This window comes from Hyperoodon ampullatus (genome assembly GCF_949752795.1).
Source record: "Hyperoodon ampullatus genome assembly, chromosome: 1".
Lineage (NCBI taxonomy): Eukaryota > Metazoa > Chordata > Mammalia > Artiodactyla > Ziphiidae > Hyperoodon > Hyperoodon ampullatus.
This window is the reverse complement of record NC_136914.1, coordinates 188,259,513-188,282,941: the sequence shown is the minus strand read 5'-3', so window position 1 is coordinate 188,282,941 and position 23,429 is coordinate 188,259,513. Positions and strand designations below refer to the sequence as shown.

The following is a 23,429-nucleotide window of genomic DNA, read 5'->3' as shown; positions in this document are numbered from 1 at the left end:
AAAACCTTATTGGATACAATATTGCTGCTACTGAGCAGTAAATGGCTATATTTAGAAGGAACTCATGCCATTTGTGATGACAACATGAAATGAACCTTGAGGGCATTATGCTAAGTGAGACAAGCCAGAAAGAGAGATACAAATACTGTATGGTATTACTTATATGTGGAATCTGAAAATAAAAAAACAAATTAAAAGCCAGACTCATAGAAACAGAGTAGAAAAGTGGTTGCTGAGTAGAGGAAATAGGGAGAGGTTAGTGAAAGTGTCCAAATTTTCAGCTATAAGATGAACAAGGTCTGAGCGTCTAATATAAAACATGGTGACTACAGTTGGTAACACTGTACTGTATGACTGAAATTTGCTAAAAGGGTACAACTTAAATATTCTCACCAAAAAAATAAAAATTAAAAAAAAGATAAATATGTGAGGAAGGATGTGTTAGTCTTTTCACAGTGTATACATACGTCAAATCACCACAATGGACACTTGAAATATCTTACAATTTAATTTGTCACTTATACCTCGATAAAGCTGAAATTAAATATATGTATTAAATATTTATCCTGGGAAAAAAGAAGCTAGGTGAGTGGTTAGGGAAAGGAGAAATAATATCTGAATGTTAACATGGAGGGGCTTCTGGAGAGCTAGTAGGGCATGAGCACGCTGTAAAAATTCATTTTGCTGCACTATATGATTTTATGTCTGCAGTTTTATTTCCAATAAAAATGTTTATTGTAGGAAAAGGTTTATTGTAGGAAGCTGATTCAGACCAATAAGAAATTGGGACAAAGTTAAAGTCTAAATTTGACTTATTCAAATTAAATACTTTAAAAAGTACACGTTTCATATTGGTAGGCTTAGACTTTTGAGGCATCCAAAACCCAGTGTAATTACACTGGTTTAAATGAAGCAAATAGGTCTCAGAAGTAATACTTAACTACTTGACCAATGCATGTTTTATCTAATACATAGGGAGACTGAGCAAAGACTGCCAAATGATTTTGAAGTTGAAACCTAAATGTCCATGAATGGAAGAATGTATAAAGAAAATGTGGTACATAACGGAGTATTATTCAGCCATCAAAAAAAAAGAAGGAACTCTTGCCATATGCTACCACATGGATGAACCTTGAGAACACTGTACTAAGTGAAATAAGCCAGTCACAGAAGGGCAAATGCTGCATGACTTCAGTTACATGTGGTATCTAAAATAGTCAATCTCAGAGAAGCAGAAAGTAAAATGATGGTTGCCAGGTGATGGGGAGAGGGGGAAATGTGGAGTTGCTATGTAACAAGTCTAAAGTTTCAAAAGCAAGATGAAAATGTTTAGAGATTGCTGTGCAGCATTCTGCTTATAGCTAACAATACTGTATTGTGAACTTAAAAATTTAAGAAGATCTCAAGTTATGTGTTCTTACAACAATTTTAAAAAAAACAAAGGTTTTGAAGTTGAATTCTAATAACTTTTAGCAATAATGAAAAATATTTAACATATTGCAACTGAGTGGATTTCAGATTTTAAAAGAATCAATTTTCTTTACAGACACGTACTTTTTCTTTTTCTCTGAACAGTAAATGAAACTCAGCTCTTGCTAGCTACCATATATATCTGGCATCAAATGACTTTAAAAAATACAATAGAAAGATAGAGCAACTGGGAAAGAGCCCAGGAAACTCAATCATAGATTTAATCTGTCACTCTATAGTCTGTAGGGAGAGATAGGAGCTAGTAGAAGGGAATACTCTGAAGGGTTGGTCTTGGATACTTATACCACCCAGAAAAAAAGAAAATGGAGGAAGGACTTGGTGACCATTAAGCTCCTTAAGTCAGCCCGAAAAAAGAGTGTAATATTGGCCTTTTTTGCTGTTCCACACAGTCCCTGTTGCCATCCACTTAGCAGGTAAATCCTAGAGTTTAGAAAATCATGCTAAGTAGCTTACTAAAAGGTGCTTTTATGGGCAGATCAAATGCTTAATGTTGTTTTAAAAATTCATTTTAGCTGACCACACACACATAGAATTGACCTAGTATCTTATTGACCAAAGTATAAAAATTTATACTGATGCAAACAAAACAAGAAAAATAACTACCATTTACTGAATTTCTTCCCACTATGTTCCAGTTGCTGAGCTAGGAGCTTATATATTAAATTATTACTGCCAACATTCTATAAAAGATGAAATTGATGCTTAGGAGGATACATAGCTTGACTAAGGCCTTGCATCCAGTAACTGGCATTTGGATTTTAACTCTGAGTTATCAGATTCAACAGTTTATGGAGAAGTCTCCACGGAAATTTTTGATAAAATGTATAAAAGTTGAATATTCCTGTCACTCAACCTCTCGATGATTTGGGGGAGTAAATTCTAACCACAAAATGCCTGTCTTTAGCAACGTTAAGATTCTGTTGCTGAGAAATAGGAATAAAGGAATAATTTTTTTAAGTGGAGCTTAGAAAATACTAAATTTTCCAAAGTAAGGAGATATTTAAAATTAATATATATGTTTTTTATTTAGGAAGTATATACGAATAATAAATAAATTAAAAAAATGATATGCATTTATTATATAACTCCAAATATCTTTTTTCTTCTTGCAGAAGAAAATGTCATAGGCATCTTAAAATAGACATGTGCCCAAAGGCAGTATTTTGAATCCCATTTCAATGATCAAAGTCTGTTTATCACAACCCAATTTCTACCTTTGTTATTTCAGCACAGATGTCAGCGTTCTTTCTTCAGACTTTGCCTAACCTAAATCTGATCTCAAGAACAGTTCTGATGAATCTAGATTCACTAAGATAACTGACAAATCAGGTTCATGACTCGCTTCATTTAATGATTGCTTGTTTTTAATAGGAACAAAGGTCTTATTTATCTAATTCCCAGAGAATGAAGCTAAAAATTTGGAATTTCAGTCACCAGAAAACAGCAGAGAGGTGATTTGCTTGCTTATTTATTTGCTTATTTGTTTTAATTTAAAACCACCTCTTCTCTTCCTTGTAAAATTACGCCATACTGGCAGCCACCCACTCTGCCCACATGTTAGATGGGCCTCAAAGTCACATAAAGTATTGTCAAGACTCAGTGAAGGTTGAAAAGAAAAAGAAAATTGATACCTCTGGTTTAAGGAGAGAAGGCCTCAGCAGTTGTTGTTGCTGCCAAAGGAAAGTAAAATAGAAAAAGGTTTAGAAAATAATTCAGGTGGAAAAAGTAGATTATCATTGAAAAGAGAGGGAAAAGCCACAGCTTAAAACTTGGGATATGATTTACTATTCATGTGATAGCTACTCACAGCATTAAATAATATTTTGACTATTAATGTTAGAACATAATTAATGTGCTTTAATTTCATCATTGTTTTAACATCAAAGCTAATAACCTTAATAAATAAAAATCTATAAATAATTTTTTGGTTTAAGCTTCATAGTACAAAGAGTCATTTATGGTCTGAAGCACTTTAAGTATCACACAATTCTTTTTAGCAAATTCAACCTTGTTTTAAATTGCCCCTCTTTTTTTCTCCCTGGTCATATTATATATAATCAGGTTCATCAGGAAGAAGGGTAGGGCACACAAAATAATGATATGGCTGTAATATATTCATCATTATATTTAAGACATGCTCCCCAGTTTTCTTTTTACCAAAATGTGGATTGCTTGAACTCAAGCATTAAGCATGTTTTCAGAAATTCTTTTGTGATTAAAGAAATTGTCTTTCCTCAGTTTTTGGAGAGATCATTTCCCACTGCCCCCCATTTCACCCATATTTTTCAAAAAACACAGTCTCTATTGATCTGATGATAATTTATACTTTAACCAGATGAAAACAAGATACACAATTCAAATTTTGGCTTCTCAACTCTTGAGGGGAATAGTTATACAACATAAATCTTAAAGTAAGCATTGGGAAAGCAGGCAGAGAAGTTCAGGGAGATAATCCTTCCAATGAACCAACTGTTTGAAATGGCCAATAGAACAACTATTTAACTGAAGGGATAGATTTTCCATGATACAGGTGTTAATGAGTTAGTGCAGTTAAGGTATTAAAGAGGTAGGAAGTTGAAGTTAGAGGTACTCTGATTCAATCTGTTAGCTGTTATAATTATTCCTGAAAATCAGTTTTTCTTAAATGCATTCATTTTGATTTCCAAAAAACCTAAGACGTATGAATTCTAAACTGTTAGCCAATTAGGTCATATGCTTATTTCATTCTCTTAACTGAAGAGCTGTATGCCAAACCATACTAACTTCTCAGTGATTCATTGATAACACCACTTACAGTATTATTCACCAAATACCATTGGCCAGAATGCCCAGTATCTTCTCTGTAGACTGAGAGTCATATTAACACAAAGAAAAGCCACAGCTTTCTAATAGTCTGACTTGTTTTTAACTCTTCAAAAGCTCAAGCTCAAACATGGTAGGAATGAGCCTTGGACTGATCAAAAAAAAAAAGTATCTAAATTAGAAACAGTTTCTAGATTAGATTTATAGCCTTAGAAAAAGAAATTTGGGGGAATGTCACAATGTTGAGAGATAATAATTCAGGAAAAAATAAATTTATCTTTGAAAAGGTAGGCAGTTGATCTTTATTCACCCATTGAATAATAGACTTAAAACCCCAAAACAAAGAAGCAACAAATATACAAGAAAATAAATAGCAAAGCATACTTATGTTTTGTTAAATGAAAATACCCTCATTTTGAAAGAATGTAAATCAGTTCTGCCTATAACATATGGTCCTAATAAGCTTATAATGTAACATAACACCATAAAGCCCTTACCTCTGATGTATAACCTCTCCTGCAAGGCAGAAATGAAGAAATCAGTATTAAACATCTTGGATTTTCAGATTAAATAGAATTATAGATAAGGGTAACTTAAGAAAATCAGAGAAAAACTGAGAAGGTAAATTTTTCTAAAATGTTGTCTCAGTGAGAAATATATTTTGTGTCAGTATCAAGACAGGAGAATCCAGGTTTCATGCCTGCATTATTAAAAATAATTATCACGCCAGACCCTCATTCCATATGAACACCAAACCATTCACAATCTATTTTATCTCAATGGTGTATAATAACATACTTTGACATACTCTGTTATGATCAGTTGTATTAAAAATATTCTACATCATGTCTGTCCTAAACAAGTCTTGATACATGTAAGATACTCATTTGGGGAAAAGATATGCTTCATACATGAAAAACATATTGTTACAGGACAAAAAAAAGTATCTCCTTGACTAGAACATATTCTTCCAAATGTTTGTAAGATTTTTTTGTTTGTGTCCATTTATTCTAAAAATAATAAATGCAAAATATTGACTAGCCTTTAAAGGTCAATTACATTATTAAACATGAAGTAAAAAAGTTTTTAGAGATATAATAGCCAAACATTCAATATTACCTAAAGATTTATAAAGTTAAATGGACAAGTAAGTGAAACAGTTGACTGTACTTGAGAGGGAAAAAAGCATGGAATCTTTTCAATGTTGAATGTCATTAATTATGAAGATTTTTCATTTATTATTCATTAAACACTTGACCTAAAGTATAAAACTGGTGCTTTTGACTATGCTATATGAAATTAACAAACAACTGCAATGAAGATTTATTATGAAGACTTTCTAAAGTTCAGCAAAACAATCTGTAGAAAATTTATTTAAAATATTTCAAGGACTTTAAAAAATAAGTCTGCTTATTTGAATGCATCTTAAGTGGTTAAGACATTGTTGATTGAAATGGCTGGAAATAATGGTAATATAATGCTTATACGCATATATTGCTATCAGCAATTTATTACAATAGTCCTCCCTTATCTGTGTTATCTCTATCTGCTACCTGTAGTCAACCATGGTCCAAAAACATTAAGTGGAAAGTTCTGGAAATAAAAAATTTGTAAGTTTTAAATTGCACTCAAATCTGAGTAGCATTATGAAACCTCACACCATCCTTCTCTGTCCCTCCCAGGATATGAGTGAGTAGGCCCTTTTTCCAGTATATCCATGCTGTATACACTACCCACCCATTAGTATAGGATAGAAAAGTATATATAGGGTTTGGTACTATCCGAGGTTTCAGGCATCCACTGGGGGTGTTGCAGGGTGCTTATATTATATGGTTCTGTCAATAGGGGAATGATAATCCTAAAGCATTTAGAAGTTTAGACATTTACAGCTTTTACTCAATTTGTATCTTTTAGAGATATGTAGAGTTGAGAGCTCATACTTAGGTTTTAATAATGACTATTGTCACATATGTAATATAAAATATCCAATAAAACCTATATTTTATTTTCTACGATATTTAAATTGCTTCTTTTCATTAGCAATATTTTCCATAATGTAGGAACTAAAATATCAATAGATGAACTATACTTTTTGTTGAACTATACTTTTTGAACCTTTTTGTTGCTTTTTATTTGGTTATTTGTATTGTTTGTCTTAGCTCAAAGGCAAAAAGTAACTCAGAAAAGGTAAACAACAGAATCAATATGAGTAGTTATCTGTCTGCTTTCAATTAACATGAATTCCTATTGATCCTTATAAAACCATTCATATGATATTAATACGTCGTGTAATGTAGTTTATATCCAATGTGTATTAATTTTTCATTTTACACCATTTGTATTATTACTGTTTACTTTTAACAATAAGGATAATGTATGGTAACCTGTTTATGTCTTTTAATAAGGTACCTAATAATTTCTTGTGCACTAATTGGATCATAATAAATGCAGAATGAAAAAAAGGCATTCTTTTTTTAGAGGTTGGTTGTCAGGTTATGGGGGCTTAGGAGCTGTGGAGAGAAATAATATTTTGGCTTGTATACTCAAAAGAATATTTTTAGGTCTCATGTAGAAGATGTTCCAATTGACTTTTATGATGAAGGGAATCTCTAAATATAATGTGTCAGTAAAAGACTAGATTAAATATAAAACATGGCAATGGATGTTTCATTTGAAAAGTGTAAGATGCAAGAGGGAGGGGGTATGTGGATATATGTATACGTATAGTTGATTCACTTTGTTATAAAGCAGAAACTAACACACCATTGTAAAGCAATTATACTCCAATAAAGATATTTTTAAAAAAAAGAAAAAAAGAGTTCCCAGTCAAAAAAAGATACTAATAAAAATTTTAAATTATAAAAATGTTATAAAAAAGGACAAAGTAACAATTTAATAAGGCTATACATACCTACATAAAATTGTTATTTGGATTTCTTATATTTCTTTGGTAATTATTTAGAGATTTCATTATCAAAGAATTCTAAGGAATTATCAAGAAATTTCTTTCACAGTTCCAAGAGGTTGATACAAAATAGCATAAACACACACACACACACACACGCATACTTGCACATTAAAGGCTTACACAGTTGTCAATAATACCTTGTCAGAGTCCACCAAATAGCACAAGTTCTCATGCATATGACCAGCTGCCAACAAAAACTCCAACTGAAGTTTTTCAGTGAAAGAGAGAAAAAAATCATGTTCAAGAACCCCAGGAAAAAAAAAAATTACTCTTGATTTGGATGAAAAGAATCTGAAGTAGAGGAACTAATGAAAATAATTAACTTTGCATTTTTTATTTGATATTGTTAATTGGGGATGCCAGATCAAATTCTTGAAGACATGTCACATAATATGAGTCAAACAAAACCAATGAAATGATGCATTCATTGTAGGGCTCTGAATCTATGTTAATATACTTACAATGGCAATTATCAAGCAAGACTTTCCCTATATTTTGAAATTGTGTTTTTCTCTGTGCAGACTTATATCTTCCAAAATATTAAAGCTGAAGAGTATAATAAACAATTACACTTGTATTCAAAGTGGGGATTTCCAGTAAATAAAATTTATTCCATGTGTGAGATGGAAAAAACAAAGTAATTACTGGATGGTCCAGTGTAGCTTTCATTAGGACAGAAAGATGGTACTTAGCTTAGCTGATGCCTTTAAGAATTTAACAAGTTTAGCTCTAAGATGTAAGAACAACTACAACTACTGAAATTTCTACCTAGAGTATAATTTTTTTATTTTCTTTGCCTAAACCAAAGAGGAAAGACATATATAAAACTGGTGACAGTTCACCAGATATATTCTGCTTGATTTCTATTTGAAATTTTTATATTTCATTTACATGCTATAGGCTAAATTTGGATGATTTATCCATAGCAATTAAAAGTAACTAGGAATAAAACTGATAATGCATTTTTCTAAATTTTAATACATAAGCACATTTTATACTATTCATAAACTTAATGGAAATATAATTTGCAACAATGAAATAATAACTAAACTCACACTAGATAAAACTTTGTAGGCATTTACTTAACCTTTTGCTGAAACGGATGAGAATTTATTTATTAAACTGGAGATAAATATTATTTTTGAAGGAGAATCTTATGATAAAATTATAATTAAGGAGATGATATAATAATGTGAACAAGCAAAACTAAAGAGCACTTTAAACATTTGTGGGAACAATGAAATGTCTTACAGAAGTCAGCAACTCAAGATTTATTTCCATTATAAAGAAGGGAAGAGAAAGCACAGTGAGAAATAAATATAATAAGACAGCCATTGAAAAAAGTAAAAGATTTATCAAATGTATAAGCATACTAGGAAGATAAAAGCAAGCCAGAGTAAAGGGTGTTCTTATAAGAAAACAGATGTCTACATCTTATAGCACCTGAGATTTATTTTGGAATACGATAATGTCTGTCATCTCCTACATTTCTAGATACATAACATTTTACTTTGGTAGTATTTCTTCTTACCAAATACATAGGCTTCAAGGCAATAACAGAACATATGATATCATTTTTTAGCTTACTTGTAACAGTCTGCTGTTTTCCTGGAACACTCATATAAAACTATGATCAAAATGTAAATGTAAAACTTAACATGATAAACAAGCCATTGGTTTAAGCTGGATATCTAACTTTCATGCCCATATATGCCCCTTGTAAAATAGATTGAAATTACTTACTTTTTAAATAAATGTAGACAAATAATACTACTTCGTAGTTAAGAAAATTAAGGTAAATCTATAATATGAGTTAGTAATGGTGAGATTAATAATCTTTTAAATTAAAAATGAGGAAAAACCAGCATTGCATTGAGTTTCAAGTAAAAGAATGGAATCTTCTTTAATGTTCAAATTTGCCTCCACTTGAAGCTTATGGTCAACAAAAGAGTTGTCCATTTAAAACCAGAAAAGCAACATTACAGTGACGTAGACTGACTGCGAGTTTGTTTTTCAATTCCCTCAACCATATTGTGCAAATTCTCCTGGTTTTGTTCAGATGTCATTTCCATATTTGTTGTCTCTGAAGGGCAACTCATTTGAAGTTTTAACAGGTGTGCTGGTGGATTATTGTTTTCTATTTGACGGTACATGTTAGCTACTGACTTTTCAAGTTCTGCTAAGTTTTTTATATGCTTGAGGATGCCTTTTGGTTCCCTTTGAGGATTTGCATTACACACTGTTGTTGATGTTGACAGCTGTATCACAGTGGACTTCATTTCCTTGGCTGGTGTCACACTGACAGTGTGTTTAATAGCTGGTGTAAACACACACTTCGTGGATGGAGCTGAAGTCGAAGGAGGCAGTGAAGAAGGAAGAGGAGGAGATTGTGGAGGAAGAGAGGAAAGTGGAGGTGGAGGAGAAGTAGAGGGAGGAGGAGGGGGAACAGATAGTGGAAGAAGTGGAGGAAGAGGACGAAGAGGAGGATTACAAGGAGGGGAAGGAGGAAGACTGGAAAGAGCAAAAGGAGTAAGGATAAGAGGCACAGGAGGAGGAGGAGAGATTTTTAGTGGATGGGGAAGGTTTTCGAAAATGTCCCTTTTGGCTTCAAAAGTCATCATACAAGTGGGTGTCTCTCTGCTAAGGAGTGCAGAATTTAAAATGCAAGGCGTTGACGGAGAAAGTGCCAAGGAACAGTCAGCAGGAGAAACAACATTAGGTTCTGATTTGAGTTCCACAGGTCTTGAAACGGTTGGCAAAGTGGAGAACGAGGGGTGAGACCAAGGAGAGGAAAGTGAAGAGTCTGAAGACAGAGATTGCAACTGTTCTGTTCCTTGTATAATCAGTGATTCACTTTGCCTTATTTCCTCTTTTTCTGTTACATTTGTGTCTTCAGCTGTAAGCAAGGGACTATTGTTACCTCTTTTGTTTGGATTGGTTCCAGTACTTTCATTTTCAGCTTCCTGCCTGTTGCTTTGCCTTTGCTTTAGAGCTATGGTTTCTGCCCTATTGGAAAGTTCCCACATTGGTCTCCTAGGTAAGCAGATTGGCCGATTCCACATCCTCTGAATCTTTTCTCTTGGGCCCCTCAGAAACTCATTCTTGGCTTGCGTTTTGGGTAAAAATGACTCTACAAAATTTGTTCTTAGTAAAAAGTCTGAATTTGTTGGTCTTTGATCTGTATATTCCTTGTAAATGGTATTGTGGGTATATAAGTCGTCATCATCAGACATCAGTGTGAATTCTCTTGCAGACTTGGGCCAGCTGTTCTTAACAGATCCATCTACATGAGTCTGCTTGTGAGCCTCAACAGTATTGGAAGAAAAGTGCTGATGTTTCCTGTCTTCTGAGACTGATTTATTTTCCCTGCTTTGTTGGAAATGGTAGAGAAGGAAAAGACTTGAAAGAAAAGAAGATAATGAAATGTAAGGAAACAGGTTGTGACACAGCTTTTATGAGAAAGATGTTTTTATGGTTCTCATTACTATTTCAAAATATAAAAGGCCAAATAACACTAATCTACTGAAGCAAGCCATTACTTTGATGTTTCTGCTCTCAAAAAGGCAGGGCAGGAAAAGCTAGAGAGCTGTGAGCAGCATGAGAAATTTTCATTTTTTAAAAAATGTGTCAATCTGCACACTGATTTTTTTTTCTTTTTTTAGTTTCCATGTGAAGCGTCCATGACCACACATTATAGTTCTCTCGTGTATAAATCACAGTTCTCCAAATTGCAGACCAGCATGTTGGCTAGTGGTTTCATACCCTTTGCCTTGTTTAAGGATGCTCAGAACTGACTGTTTTGAGGAAAGGATCCTTAGCTGTATCTGATTCATACCTGTCCATTATCTCTCATTTTAGTAATTCTGTCCTGGAGCTAAAAGTACTCTCCTATTTGACATAAAGCTTGCAAGAGGATACAGAAAGAGCCCCTCAATTGTATGCTTAATAGTTTAAAAACACTATAAATATTACAAATAAGAAGAGGGGCTTCTGGTGTTTCTTTTGAACATGATATGGATCAAATTTCAGTCAAGACTCACTTTAATGAAAAGATATACTAATATAGCATAGTTTTGATATCACTGAAAGATTTGCTCAGACATGGTCACTGAGTCATAGTGGCTGTGCGTCATATAGATAAAATTGGATAAGTCAAAGGGCACAAATAAGTGTCTCTAATGAAAGCATTGGGACCCTTTCCCCAGAAAGACTGGGGACTTGTGGTTTTAAATAGTTTGTCATTAGACTTTGCTCTCAAGCTCAGAGTAACAGATTTATTTTCGTTATTTAATATTTACCAACATAGTACAAATGAAATAAAAGGGACATTTTTTGAAAAAAAATTAAAAGCCACATTGATGCAAAGCCACATCCTAATAAAAATTAGGATGAGAGGTGAGACAATAAAATGATATATAAAGCCAAAGTTGTTATTGTGGCATTTGGCAAAAATACAAACTGGAAGAGAAAATTCTTACAGGTGGTCAGGACCTCCTGAATAATTCAAAAAGTGGAGACAACTTGGATTAAACCAACAGCAATCACTTTTAAAACCTTAAAAAGTAGTTTTTAAAAATCAGGGTTGACATTATATAGCAGTTTCTGTATAGATCTGTTCTTGGTTTTCTTTTTCTTGGAAAGAACTGTCTATACAACGATACCACATCATTTTTGATGGAAAGATATCCATAAATATTTTTAACAAATTAAAAAATAAGGAGAATTTTGAAACTCCTTTTGCTAGGCACAGGTACTATCTGTGGGAACACTTGTTTAAACTCATGCAGTTTCAAGATATCAAGAGGGAATAAGGTATAGAAGATATAACTTTCTTTTAAAAAGTAAATGTACAGTAAAAGATGAAGATTACTGTATATAGTCTAAAACAGCAGTTAATCCATTCTGTTGCATCTTTTTTTTTTCTAATACCCTTGTATTAGAATGATATTATTTACTTACTTATGCCTATGTATCCACAGGTGAGAAAGAGAAAACATGTGATAGAAAAAAGAAGTTTTAACTATAGTTAAATTGAGATGATCATGAAAATATTAACAGGAACTTGCTTTAAACACTTAATATTCATATCCAAAAAAGAAAATGCATGTATATTTTCTTTGTATTTATTCATATGAATAATTTTAATAATGCTTTAGATAAAATCTTACAGCATTTATTTGGTTGTCTTATCACAAAAAATTACACCTAGCTATCTATCTCCTATACACAGGTAAAATTCACCTCTATTAAACGTGGATGACTTCATTTCTAAAACAGAAATTTTAAATGAGATTCTAAGAATTGCTTCTATGTCCTAAGTGAAAAGTTACTCCACATTGATTTATAAAGAAGACAAGTATTGTTTGGAAGGAATATAGAAGTACTATGATGACTCTTACAGAGTAATTGTTGAATCTACACGGAGTTGTTAATTATTTTGTGAAAGCTTTTGTTTTTTTTCAAAATGACCTTTGATTTTTTAAAGAAAATATTTGATAATAAATCATTTGGAGATAGCTTATTTTCTAGTAATTTATGCTTAGAATCCTTGAAAAAGTTTTTGAATAGATAATTTAAACATTTGTCAGATAATTAAATGTGTAGAACTTGACACTTCAATAAATACATATTAGAATTGCAAAATCCTCTACTATCTACCACAATTTTCCAAATAAAAATAATCCCTAAGTGTTGCTATTTGAAAATTATCACCATCAAATATATGATACCAGGTGATGTCATAGTATACATATATTAATATATATCCCTCACTAATTTCAAATAAAACACATTCCACTTTCCACATAAATCTTTTTTTAGTTCAAACATGTTTTGCTAAATGTGGTTAACACAATCAAAGAGAATCAAATCTTATTGGCTCAATTCCTACATTCACCAATAATTCAAAAAGAGACCATCATTTTCAACTTATAAAAAAATGAAAAAAATAAAGCATGAATTATATTATTACTGTAGAAGTAGCATGCTACTATATACCTGTATTATATTATTACTCTAGAAGTAGCATGCCAGGCATTAAGTTCTTTTAAATTCAATTTTAGCATTAAAATATATATTAAAATCAGTTTTAACATTTTAAAAACTATTTTCAATATAACCTTGTATAATAGTATTAATACAGCTATAATATATATATGTTTAAAAACAGTTTTCCCATTAAAAGGTAATTTTTTTAATTTTTGAGGCTTGCTTTATTCCTACTAGTAAATACTACAAATGTAACACAGTAGAATGTGTCTTAGTCCCTCATTCCATCAAATTCCAGTTAATAAAATTTTCCTGGATTTAATTTAATCATATTCAAAATTGTATAATATCCTTGGTTGTTCTGCATTTCATGTTGATACTCTTGAAATTTTTAAAAATATAGACAAGTTAAACATCTCCAAAAGAAATAAGGGTTTGCGAGTAGCATCATTATAGAAACTATAAAGCTATGAAGTCTTTTAGCAATAATTTAAATAATTGACTTTTCAAAAATGATGATTTTATATTGCTTAGAGATTCCAAATAGTGCAAGAGAAATATTAAGTTATATATGAGAGTATATACAAGAGTTATAAATATTAAGTTATATATAATAAGACAGCAGTCTCATTAGAGAGGAATATGATGAAAAGAATATTCCTAAGTGGTTAGATATTTAATATTAATTCTTTATTTTATTCAGATTTTAATTATTCTATTTTATAACATCTTAAAGTAGTATCTTAGAAAAGTCTATTATTTTAGACCACAGAATTGTTTTTTTCTTACCAAATAGGAGTTGGCTTTTGATACCAAATCAGGAATTACTATTTTACGATTGTGCTTTATTTTCCTCATTTTTTATGAGAAAATATACCTTCAGAATTAATTTTTAATTTGGGGGAAAATGCCTGATTCTGAAGGTTTAGAAATTAAATATGATACTCAAGCTATTCATCTGCAAATGTCTCCTCAAATGGAATACTTCTTTCCTGTTACTCTGTTTTTTTTAATGATCTTTTGGTTATTACTTTTCAATTTAACTTTTCTTAGGTTCTCATCTTAACAATTTTCTGTTTAAAATAATGTAATAAAGCAGGCCGTAAACGGTACTTCCACATCAAGTTGAAATTAAATACTCACCACACAGCATCCATCAAAACCCACTTCTAAAAGCCCCTGAAAGGTCTACTTACATCGTGCTGTCCCCCAGTTCTTCATAGAGATGCGCCCCCGGAGGCGGTGGGGGCGGCGGGGGCATGGCCACTGGTGCAGGGGCAGGCGCTGCGGGTTTCGCTGCAGGTAAGGCGGATTGGATTCGGGCTGTCTTGGTGCACTCAGCTTGGCGTCTTCGGTAAAGTAAGGATGTTTTGTAAAACTCATTTTAGAAATCATATACTTATCAATAGGCTACCTTTCAATAATAAAGTCCAGTTAATCAGAGGAACTCAAACATTTTTCCACAAATATTTGAACTTACTAACTGATGAAATTACAAAAGCATCCCCACAGAGTATCTTTTATGTATAACCCCTTCTCCTTAGTTCTTTAAAATATTTACTCCTTGAAAAACAGGTAGAATTCAGTAGAAAAATTTGCAAATTAAGTTAAATGATAATATTAAAGGGAGAAGGCAAAATATTTATAAAAAATGTGATTGATAATTGGTAGTTGTTTAATGGATCTCTTTCATAATGTGAGGCATATAGAAATACATAATTTTCCTTTATTATTAGTCTTCCATCTATTTAAAGAAAAGTTATTTAAAAATGATTTAAAACATTTTTGACATTAGTTTACAGGGGCTGTGTAGATGTACACATTTAGGAGGGAGATTTGGTTAGCTTTTATTTCCTTCGAATTCCCAGGAATGCCTGTGATTCTTGCATTGGAGGTAAGCTGCTCTTTTTTGACTTTCTTGGATCCTGATTGTTAACTCTTGCCTCAAAATCAAGATCCCAAAGGGTGGAGGCTATAAGGGCAAAACTATCTTTTTCACATTTCTTCCACTTGTATCCAATTGTCTAAAACGAGCTCAATTCTATACACACAAAACCACAAAGGAATTTGAACTAAAAAGTAGTTCAAATACAAAATACAAATACAAAATAGACAATACATGGTTCAGGGCAGGCTGCCTACTTTATCAGTGTTATCTCTTTTTTTTTTTTCTTTTTATATCACATAAAATCATATGCAAAATATTGGTAATTATACTTACACTTTAAACCTGGGAAAGCAATGAATAAAAAAAAAAGAGAAAGCTACATGAGAAATACTGCATTCATAATATTTTAACATTTGATTTAATCTAAATTATGAATAACTTACGGGTTAAACTCATAATGACACAGACTTAATGACATAGCAGGGGAACTAAGTATTTCAATTCAAAAAGTGAAAATGGTGACCACTGTCACAGTCCTACAAGATGTTAAAACATTCATTGTAAGAAAACAAAGAAATTAACTAAATGGAATAAAAAAAAACTGGATTAAAACATGCATATGTGAATTTCTACTCTGATAGAGAAATGGAATATTACAGATGATATGATCTTTATAATTAGCTTTTTGGTTTACTACACTTGAACAATATTAAAAGAATGGAGTCAGGCAGCAAGCCCTGATTATACTCTTGGCCTCACTTTGAAGCTGAAGCTAGAACTGGAAGGTGCCACTCCTGGGTAATGAGTTTATGACACTTTTTTTTCACATTTGCCTCCTAGTTTTCCATGCATAGCAAATTTCAAAGACACATCTTAGTATTAAAGAATAACCATTCATTCTAATCTATATATAAGCAGAATATGAAGGTACAAAAGTTTTAAAATATTAGAGTTTTACTTTGAAACATGTTTACTTCTGTTAATCTATAAAAAAGAGTTACCAAAATTCATTCATAGAGTGTCAGGCTGATTTCTGAACTAAAAAGATTAAATAATGCATCTTTACAATGTTTAAATATTAAGCATCTTAATTTTTTGTTAAAATTCAGACCATTTAGCATAAAATCCAGGGTGCTTCAGTTTTGATCACTGCATTGTGTGCCAAATATATGAAGTTTTCTCACTGATTTTAATGCTAGCAGGATATAATAAAGCTCCTTTGAGAAATATTTGAATGAAAAAGAAAAACTGTAATACAGACTAAATTTAACATGAAAATTAATATTGGATTGATAGGTTAATCTAAAAATTTGTCCATTATTAAGTTTGTGCATAGGCTTTAGATTTGGCATATCAACTGATTTATTAACACTCGTTGAATTCAAATATATCAACCTAAATGTTATATTTGCAACTTCACATTAGTTTTGTGAAGGAAAATATTCCTATAGTATCTTCATGCAGAGGGTACTTTTTAACTTTCAGGTTGGAATTACCTTCTCTTATTTAATTCAATAGAAAATTCTCAGTGGTAGACAACAAAGATAACAGTTTAAGAATATATAAGGACTTTTTCAGTCCTTTCCCTGTAAGTATTTTAAATGGTGAGTAGCTGTTCTTCCATTATTTCTTACTGTTTGTTATGTCAAGTAATTTATATGACTTATGATTCCTGTCTGTTATTTACTTTCATTTTGTGGCACCTTCAGGGCTACCTCTCTTCTTAACCTATTCCACAATTTTTTCACCGATCATCATCAATAGGGATATACTTAAAGTATAGCCCTGTATCACAAAGGGTCCCCATTCCTAGTGTCAAATAAAGAATAGCTCGCGAGACTATTTTAAATATAGATGTTTAAATTAGGAAAAATTTACTTGACTACTTTGAAGAGCCTAAACAAGAAAAATATAGATACTTTAAATGGATGTATTTGCCTGTAGGAACCAGAGAAATGTAAGGCCTCTACAGCGAAAATATACTGTTAGATGTTACAATATAGGCTCTAGCAAGGCTAGCCAGGAAAGAAGAAACCATATGGAAAATTACATATTGTGTGCTATGATTTTTAAATGATTTTTTCAAACATTGTAATCATCTGCATAGAGGTAAATTTAACAATATGGATAAAAACCTAGCATGACAATGTATTTAGGTTACAGACCTTCCTTTGGAACTGGGTTATCTCTATATGACATTCCACTGCCTTTGCCCCAGGATACCTCGTACCTTTTCTGCAAGGCTCTTAACCTGATGAAGAGCATAAACAAAGCTACAGGAGGTAACCTAATATTCCTAGCAGATTAGAATATTTTAGGAGCACAGGAACACTGAGCAATCTGTGACAAATGTTTTGAAAGTTTGTATTGTTTTCCCTTAAAGGAAGGTCATTTGGTACAAGAAAAATACAGCACTCCCAAAATGGCTACAGCATTAATATTTTACAGCTACAAAGCCATTTTACCAGAGATAGTTTTTTGATAATGCCTTCTTGAGGAACTATCCATGTTCAGCATGTATGAACATGAATACTTACTGTCTGTAGCTGACCAAAACCACCAAGACGGCAGGAATACAGCAGAGGATGATGATGAAGGCCAGAGCCAGCAAGGCCCCTTCTGTGTAGCCTAGACTTTCTCCTCGCTTCTTAATGCTGGTTACTGCCTCTGGAGTCCGGATCTCCAGAATGCGTCCTCCTTCCCCGTAATACGGCTGAAAGTCTTTATTGATATCGAGGAGTTTGCCATCTAAAAATCTTTATTGTTAAACAGTAAAAGCAATGATATTAACAGAGAAAGGCTTTTTTTTAAAACAAAATATTTTTTGTAATATCTTTTAATATTTTCTTTAATTATAACATAAGCTGAGTCAGAAGTCTTATTATGAATAAGAAAAGCATATATAAAAAGCAAGAGCAATAAAGAAGAGTAACGCCTCTATATTCACATATCAAAGATACTAACAACAATGACCCTTAATACACTTACAGACTGGGGGAAAATAATTACCAATGTCATTGAAATTTATTTCACTACGTTGAGATTATTTACTTTAAGTTATTCAGGTGGGATAAAATATAATATTCTAAATAATATAGTATAGTTTAAAAATATATTCCTGCATTATATATCCTTCGGTTCTCAAAGTAGTCCTGTAAAACAGAACCTTAATACTGACTTCCTGCAGACCACAAAGCTACACAGTTAGCAAAACAAATCTGAGATACCAACCCAAGCCTTCATAGTGCATATTTGTGTTTCAACACACCACCTTAAATACTGACGCTCTCAAATCTCAAACCAAAATGCTTTTATGGGCTAGGAGTGAACAAATTAAAAAGTTTTTTTCTTCCTGGAAAGAGAAAACTAAATAAATGATGCAGGTAGTAAATCAGTGTAGTGAGGATGACAGGAATTGGTGGTCAATTTAATCTAGTAGTTCTTGCAAACCCTATCTCTAAATAATGCAATTCCAGCTATGAGCATTGTGTTGGGGAGGAGAATTAAGGAATAATTGTTACTTATTTCTACTAGACTGAACAATTTTTTTTACATATTTTACGCTGTAATTAGCAGGCATTTTTTTTTTCAAAATTCCCCAGGAACACTTAAATGATCCTTTACAAATCCTATAATATTGAAGCAACAATTATGTTCTTAAAACCACAAAGCCACAATATGTCTTAGGTATTTTTTAAAATTGTTTAAGACTTTTATCTATAAAGGTGAAATGTCTTGCTATAGAAAATTGAAAAACACAAAATAGTTCAAAAGGTAAAATTACTCAAATGCCCACAATGCAAAGATTATTACTACTAATATTTTGGTGTACTCAAGTCTAATCTCTTTATTTTTGCTATTAATAAACATTTTTATATACTTGTAACTACATAGCATACACAAAGTGAAAATATTTTAGAAATACATGTCTTAATATAAAATACCATAGTTACGCTGAAGATACAAAGAAATGTGAAAGAAAAGATTTAAATGGCCCAAAATTTCACCATCAAATGGTAACCAAAGAATGCTATGCTTATGCATTTTACAGGCTATTTCATCCCTTTGAATACTTTTTATTCTAATTATCCAAGTGATCATGCTGACTTTAAATCTAGTTAAACACACTGTTCATAGCTTCCATAGAGGAAAAAAATAAAGAGATGCTTGACATCAGATATGAATTCCACTGGATAGTTTATTAATCTTCCAATTTAGGAAACCTAATGGCTCAAGTAACTCAATTTTAGTTTTAAAGCTACACAGTTTTTCATTCAAGTTTTCATGCTATAACTTAAGGCAGTTAGGATGCTTTTCTTTTCTTTTTTTTTTTTTTACAAATATGCTTTTGTAGATGAAAATATACTTTTTATATCAATTTTTCTAGGCCATTTTCAGATACATTAAGAAGTACAATAAAGTTTTACCCATTGTTCTAAGTACTAGATTGGAATAGAATTGTAAAACACTTTGTTTGGATTGTTTATCAGATAAAGTAAGAAATTCCAAATGAAGTACAGATAAGAGTTATGTTACAAGAACTGTATTATTAGAAACTCGGAAGGATCAGAAGGAGAGGAAAATCATTAATTGCAGGGAAAAATTATTCCTATCATGTGGATCCACAGATCACAATTCTATTGGATTCCTACTGGATTCTATTTGATATCCAAACCACCTAAAGGAAGATTTATTAGTCTTCTTACACTACAATAACTCCATTATTTAGATCTTCATTTTGTTTTATTTCTCAATTTTGGTAATCGTAAGTAATTGTTTACTAGAAGAGTTGATAGCTTTTGAATCCATAACTGATCTAGAATATCTTTCTTTTTTGCTGTATATATGTGAAACAACTTGCCTAGGCCAAGATTCTTGAGATATAATATTTTCCTTAAAATACTGTGGATTTGATCCCATTGATTTTTGGCATTTCATCATGCAGATGGGATGTATAAGGCTTATCTAATTTTTGTTCCTTTACGATTAAGTCATTTTTTTGCTTGTTTCAATAGTTTTAAAACATACTCAGGTACTTTTCGAGGACATATGACAACATTTTCATTGATTTCACCTGTAACGTAATGAAATATTTTAATTACATTTTTACCTCAGAGATACATGCAATTATCAGGTTGTATCTTGATTGTCCTCTAAATATATTCTGACTTCTTTTATGATTTTTTTTTCTTTTCTGTAATATGCTGTGAGCTTCTTATGTTTATACTTCATTTTGCCAATTTATTTTTCAGATGCTTTTTCATTCTACGCAAGGTTGAATCCAGATAGTCAATGGAATTTAGGAGAATTTCTCCGTAAGATTGAAAAATCAGCCCCAAGAAACTTCAGGCTTTTGTTTTATACTTTTTCTGATTTCAGGACTAAGAGCTCTACTGTCTCCTAACATCCATGTAAATCCTTGAAGATGAAATCTAATTGACCTTCTCGTGAATGTGCACTAACCCACACCTACTCAATGTGAGCAGAGGAAAGGCATACTCCAAATGGCCTGAGGGGAAAGCACTACATCAAAGCCCACCACCAGGGACTTCCCTAGTGGTCCAGTGGTTAAGATGCCGCATTTCCACTGCAGGGGGCATGGGTTCGATCCCTGGTGGGGGAACGAAGATCCTACATGCCACATGGCTAAAATCAAAACAAAACAAAACAAAACAAAAAGCCCACCACCATGTTGGAGAAGGTCAATTCTCACTATTCTTTTGTGGAGCATTTTTTACCAGAAGCAGGTAAGGATTCAGGGCATGCAAAACACATACACCATTTGTCTTGTATGGTCTTGTTTTCTACACAAAATATTAAACTGTTTTCCAGTGGTTTCTGTAAGAGAATTATTTCCAGAGATATAGTCTACCTCTGAGTCATCAGGGTGTTATTTCTTTTATTTTGTTTTTCAGTATTTATTACTGATCCCATTTTTCACCTTGCTTAGTTATTTAGAAAGGAGATAAAGCTGTCAGATTCAATATCAATAAAGAAATGTGATTTTCTCTTTATTTTCATCCATAGTCTACTTAGCTGCTGGTTAAAATGCTTTTCAAGTCTAAGGGTGAGGTGAACAGACCCCTTCCTAGTATTTAGCCAACATTAACTAATTACTGCTCTGTTTTCCTGACATGAGGTAAATTCCTAAACCAATTCTATGTCTTCTGATTCACCCAACTGATGGAGCACATGCAAACAGGTATCCCTGGCTCCATTCACTTGAACACAACTTTCAAAGTACAATGGATAACTACAGACCACTCTGCATTTTACCCTGAGGATTTCAGTGTTTCAATGTACATATGGATGTAGAAATAAAGGGGAGGGTGAGCAGGAGAATGTATTCTGTACTTCACAAAAGCACACACCTAAACAGTGGAGGGGCAACTGCCTATTTCCTTTGTCAGCAAATAATGTGGGTCTCTGAAATAGGTTTACAGAATGGGCAATGGTTAACATATCTGCCTACGTCCATTCCACTTGGATAAGGTCGTTCCTCCTCTTAATAAAACAAATCAAGGGTGGACCACTATTTCCTCTATACAGTTCCACAATTATTTTAACTAAATTCTAACATTTAGTTTTCCAATTATTTGAATTTTCAGTATTTTGAATTTTTTTCTGGACTTAGGAAGTTGAAAGAAGTTTTATCAGAGGTTGGTAGTTAGATTCATTTTAAAGTATTTTTTTTAACATTGCACTTTTAAATGCAGTTTGTAGAATATACCAGCTTTCTCTACCTTTTTCTTTATCTCTCATTTACTAGCTGGACAGACTAATTTTAAGCAGACTGGACTATTAAGTGTATAAGCTAAAATTGTATTTGCTCATTTTTAAATTTAATTAAGTTTTGCTTTAAAATAGTATGGTCTGTTTCTGCTCAGAAGGCAGAAAGCCTTAAGAGAATGTGGCACCCACCCTAATGACGGGAAAGTCATATAACGTTAAAATCATAAAATTTTTTGCAGGCATAAAACCAAATTCCAAAGAGTGACAGCTTCCTCCAACAGTGGGATGAGACCATGTATTGTTTCACCTTTCTCAGAACAAGCTAAAAGTAGGTACCATAAATTCAAATAAAACAAACCAGCTAAATTTTTAATAAATGCTTAAAAGCTAAGTGTGTATAAGCATGTAAGGTTAGATAGAATAAGTGACCCACAAACACAAGTGGGGGTTGGCACTCACTCACAAACTCTTTTCCATGGCCCACCATAAGATAGACTGGGTACAGGGCAGGAGGCCAGAGAAATCCTCTTCATAGTGCAGGGATATAGGAAGTAATCAGCTAAGGCTGGGGTGCTCTGCAATTTTCTGGACCTGTATCTCACATAAAGCAAGAGCCATATAGAGAGAGAGGGAGGAAGTACTCCCATCCCTAAGGCTCAAGTAAAGGTCCACTGCTTCTGGAGAAGAGCTATGAGCAAAATCCACCCCATCTGGGGGAGGAAAAGGAGCTCTCTTGGGCCTAAGACCCTGCAAAGTAGAGGTCTACTACTGGTTGGGGAGGGGCAGGGAACTCTCTTACACCCAAGAACCTCCACAAATATGAAGTAGAGTATGGATGCCATGGGAAGGCGTGGAAGAAAAGCTGAGAAAGCCCCACCCCAAATCCTAGGCACACTGGCTAGACAAGGAAAACAGAATCCCCCAACCTCTCATTGTCCCATTCCCACCTTTAGAGTAGAACCAAGCAACAAGCAAGAGCCATTTACTACATTGGGAAAGTTAAGAGAATGGAGAGAAATCTTTCTGTGTCACAGGCATTCAGGGACTGCTGAAAGATAATGAAAGCAATAGACCAGACACAGAGGTAACCCAGATACTGGAACCGTCACATAGGGACTTTGATACAACTCTGATTAATATTTTTTACAGGATCTAGTAGTAAGGCAGAAAACATGCCTGAAATGATGGAGAAACTCAGTAAAGTTGTAGAAACTGTAAGAACCAAATGGAAATGCAAGAATTTTTTTAAAAGATATGAAGATTAAGAATTCCTTCAATGAGCTTATCAATAAGCTAACATAGACGAATCAGTGAACTTGAAAACAGGGCAGCAGAAATTATTCAAACTAAAACACAAAGAGGGAGGGACCTTCAACATGGCGGAGGAGTAAGACGTGAAGATCACCTTCCTCCCCACAAATACATCAAAAATACGTCTACATGTGGAACAACTCCTACAGAACACCCACTGAACGCTGGCAGAAGACCTCAGACCTCCCAAAAGGCAAGAAACTCCCCACGTACCTGGGTAGGGCAAAAGAAAAAAGAAAAAACAGAGAC

The 23,429-nt window shown here is 32.8% G+C and overlaps 1 protein-coding gene across 7 annotated transcripts in view; it reads right to left on the bottom strand.

The window, feature by feature from the left end:
• PCDH15 (protocadherin related 15) overlaps positions 1 to 23,429 on the bottom strand; it is a gene marked incomplete at both ends in the record, with an annotated part of 736,996 nt that overhangs the window by 6,921 nt on the left and 706,646 nt on the right. For 5 of the 7 annotated variants that reach the window (XM_079712493.1, XM_079712492.1, XM_079712489.1 and 2 more), the window contains 2 exons: positions 14,446 to 14,598; positions 17,675 to 17,893. In XM_079712493.1, coding sequence (XP_079568619.1) covers positions 14,446 to 14,598; positions 17,675 to 17,893 — 372 coding nt within the window. Of the gene's footprint in view, positions 1 to 3,122; positions 3,162 to 4,790; positions 4,810 to 7,398; positions 7,465 to 14,445; positions 14,599 to 17,674; positions 17,894 to 23,429 lie in introns of all 7 variants that reach the window. The other 2 variants (XM_079712490.1, XM_079712491.1) reach the window with 2 other exon arrangements.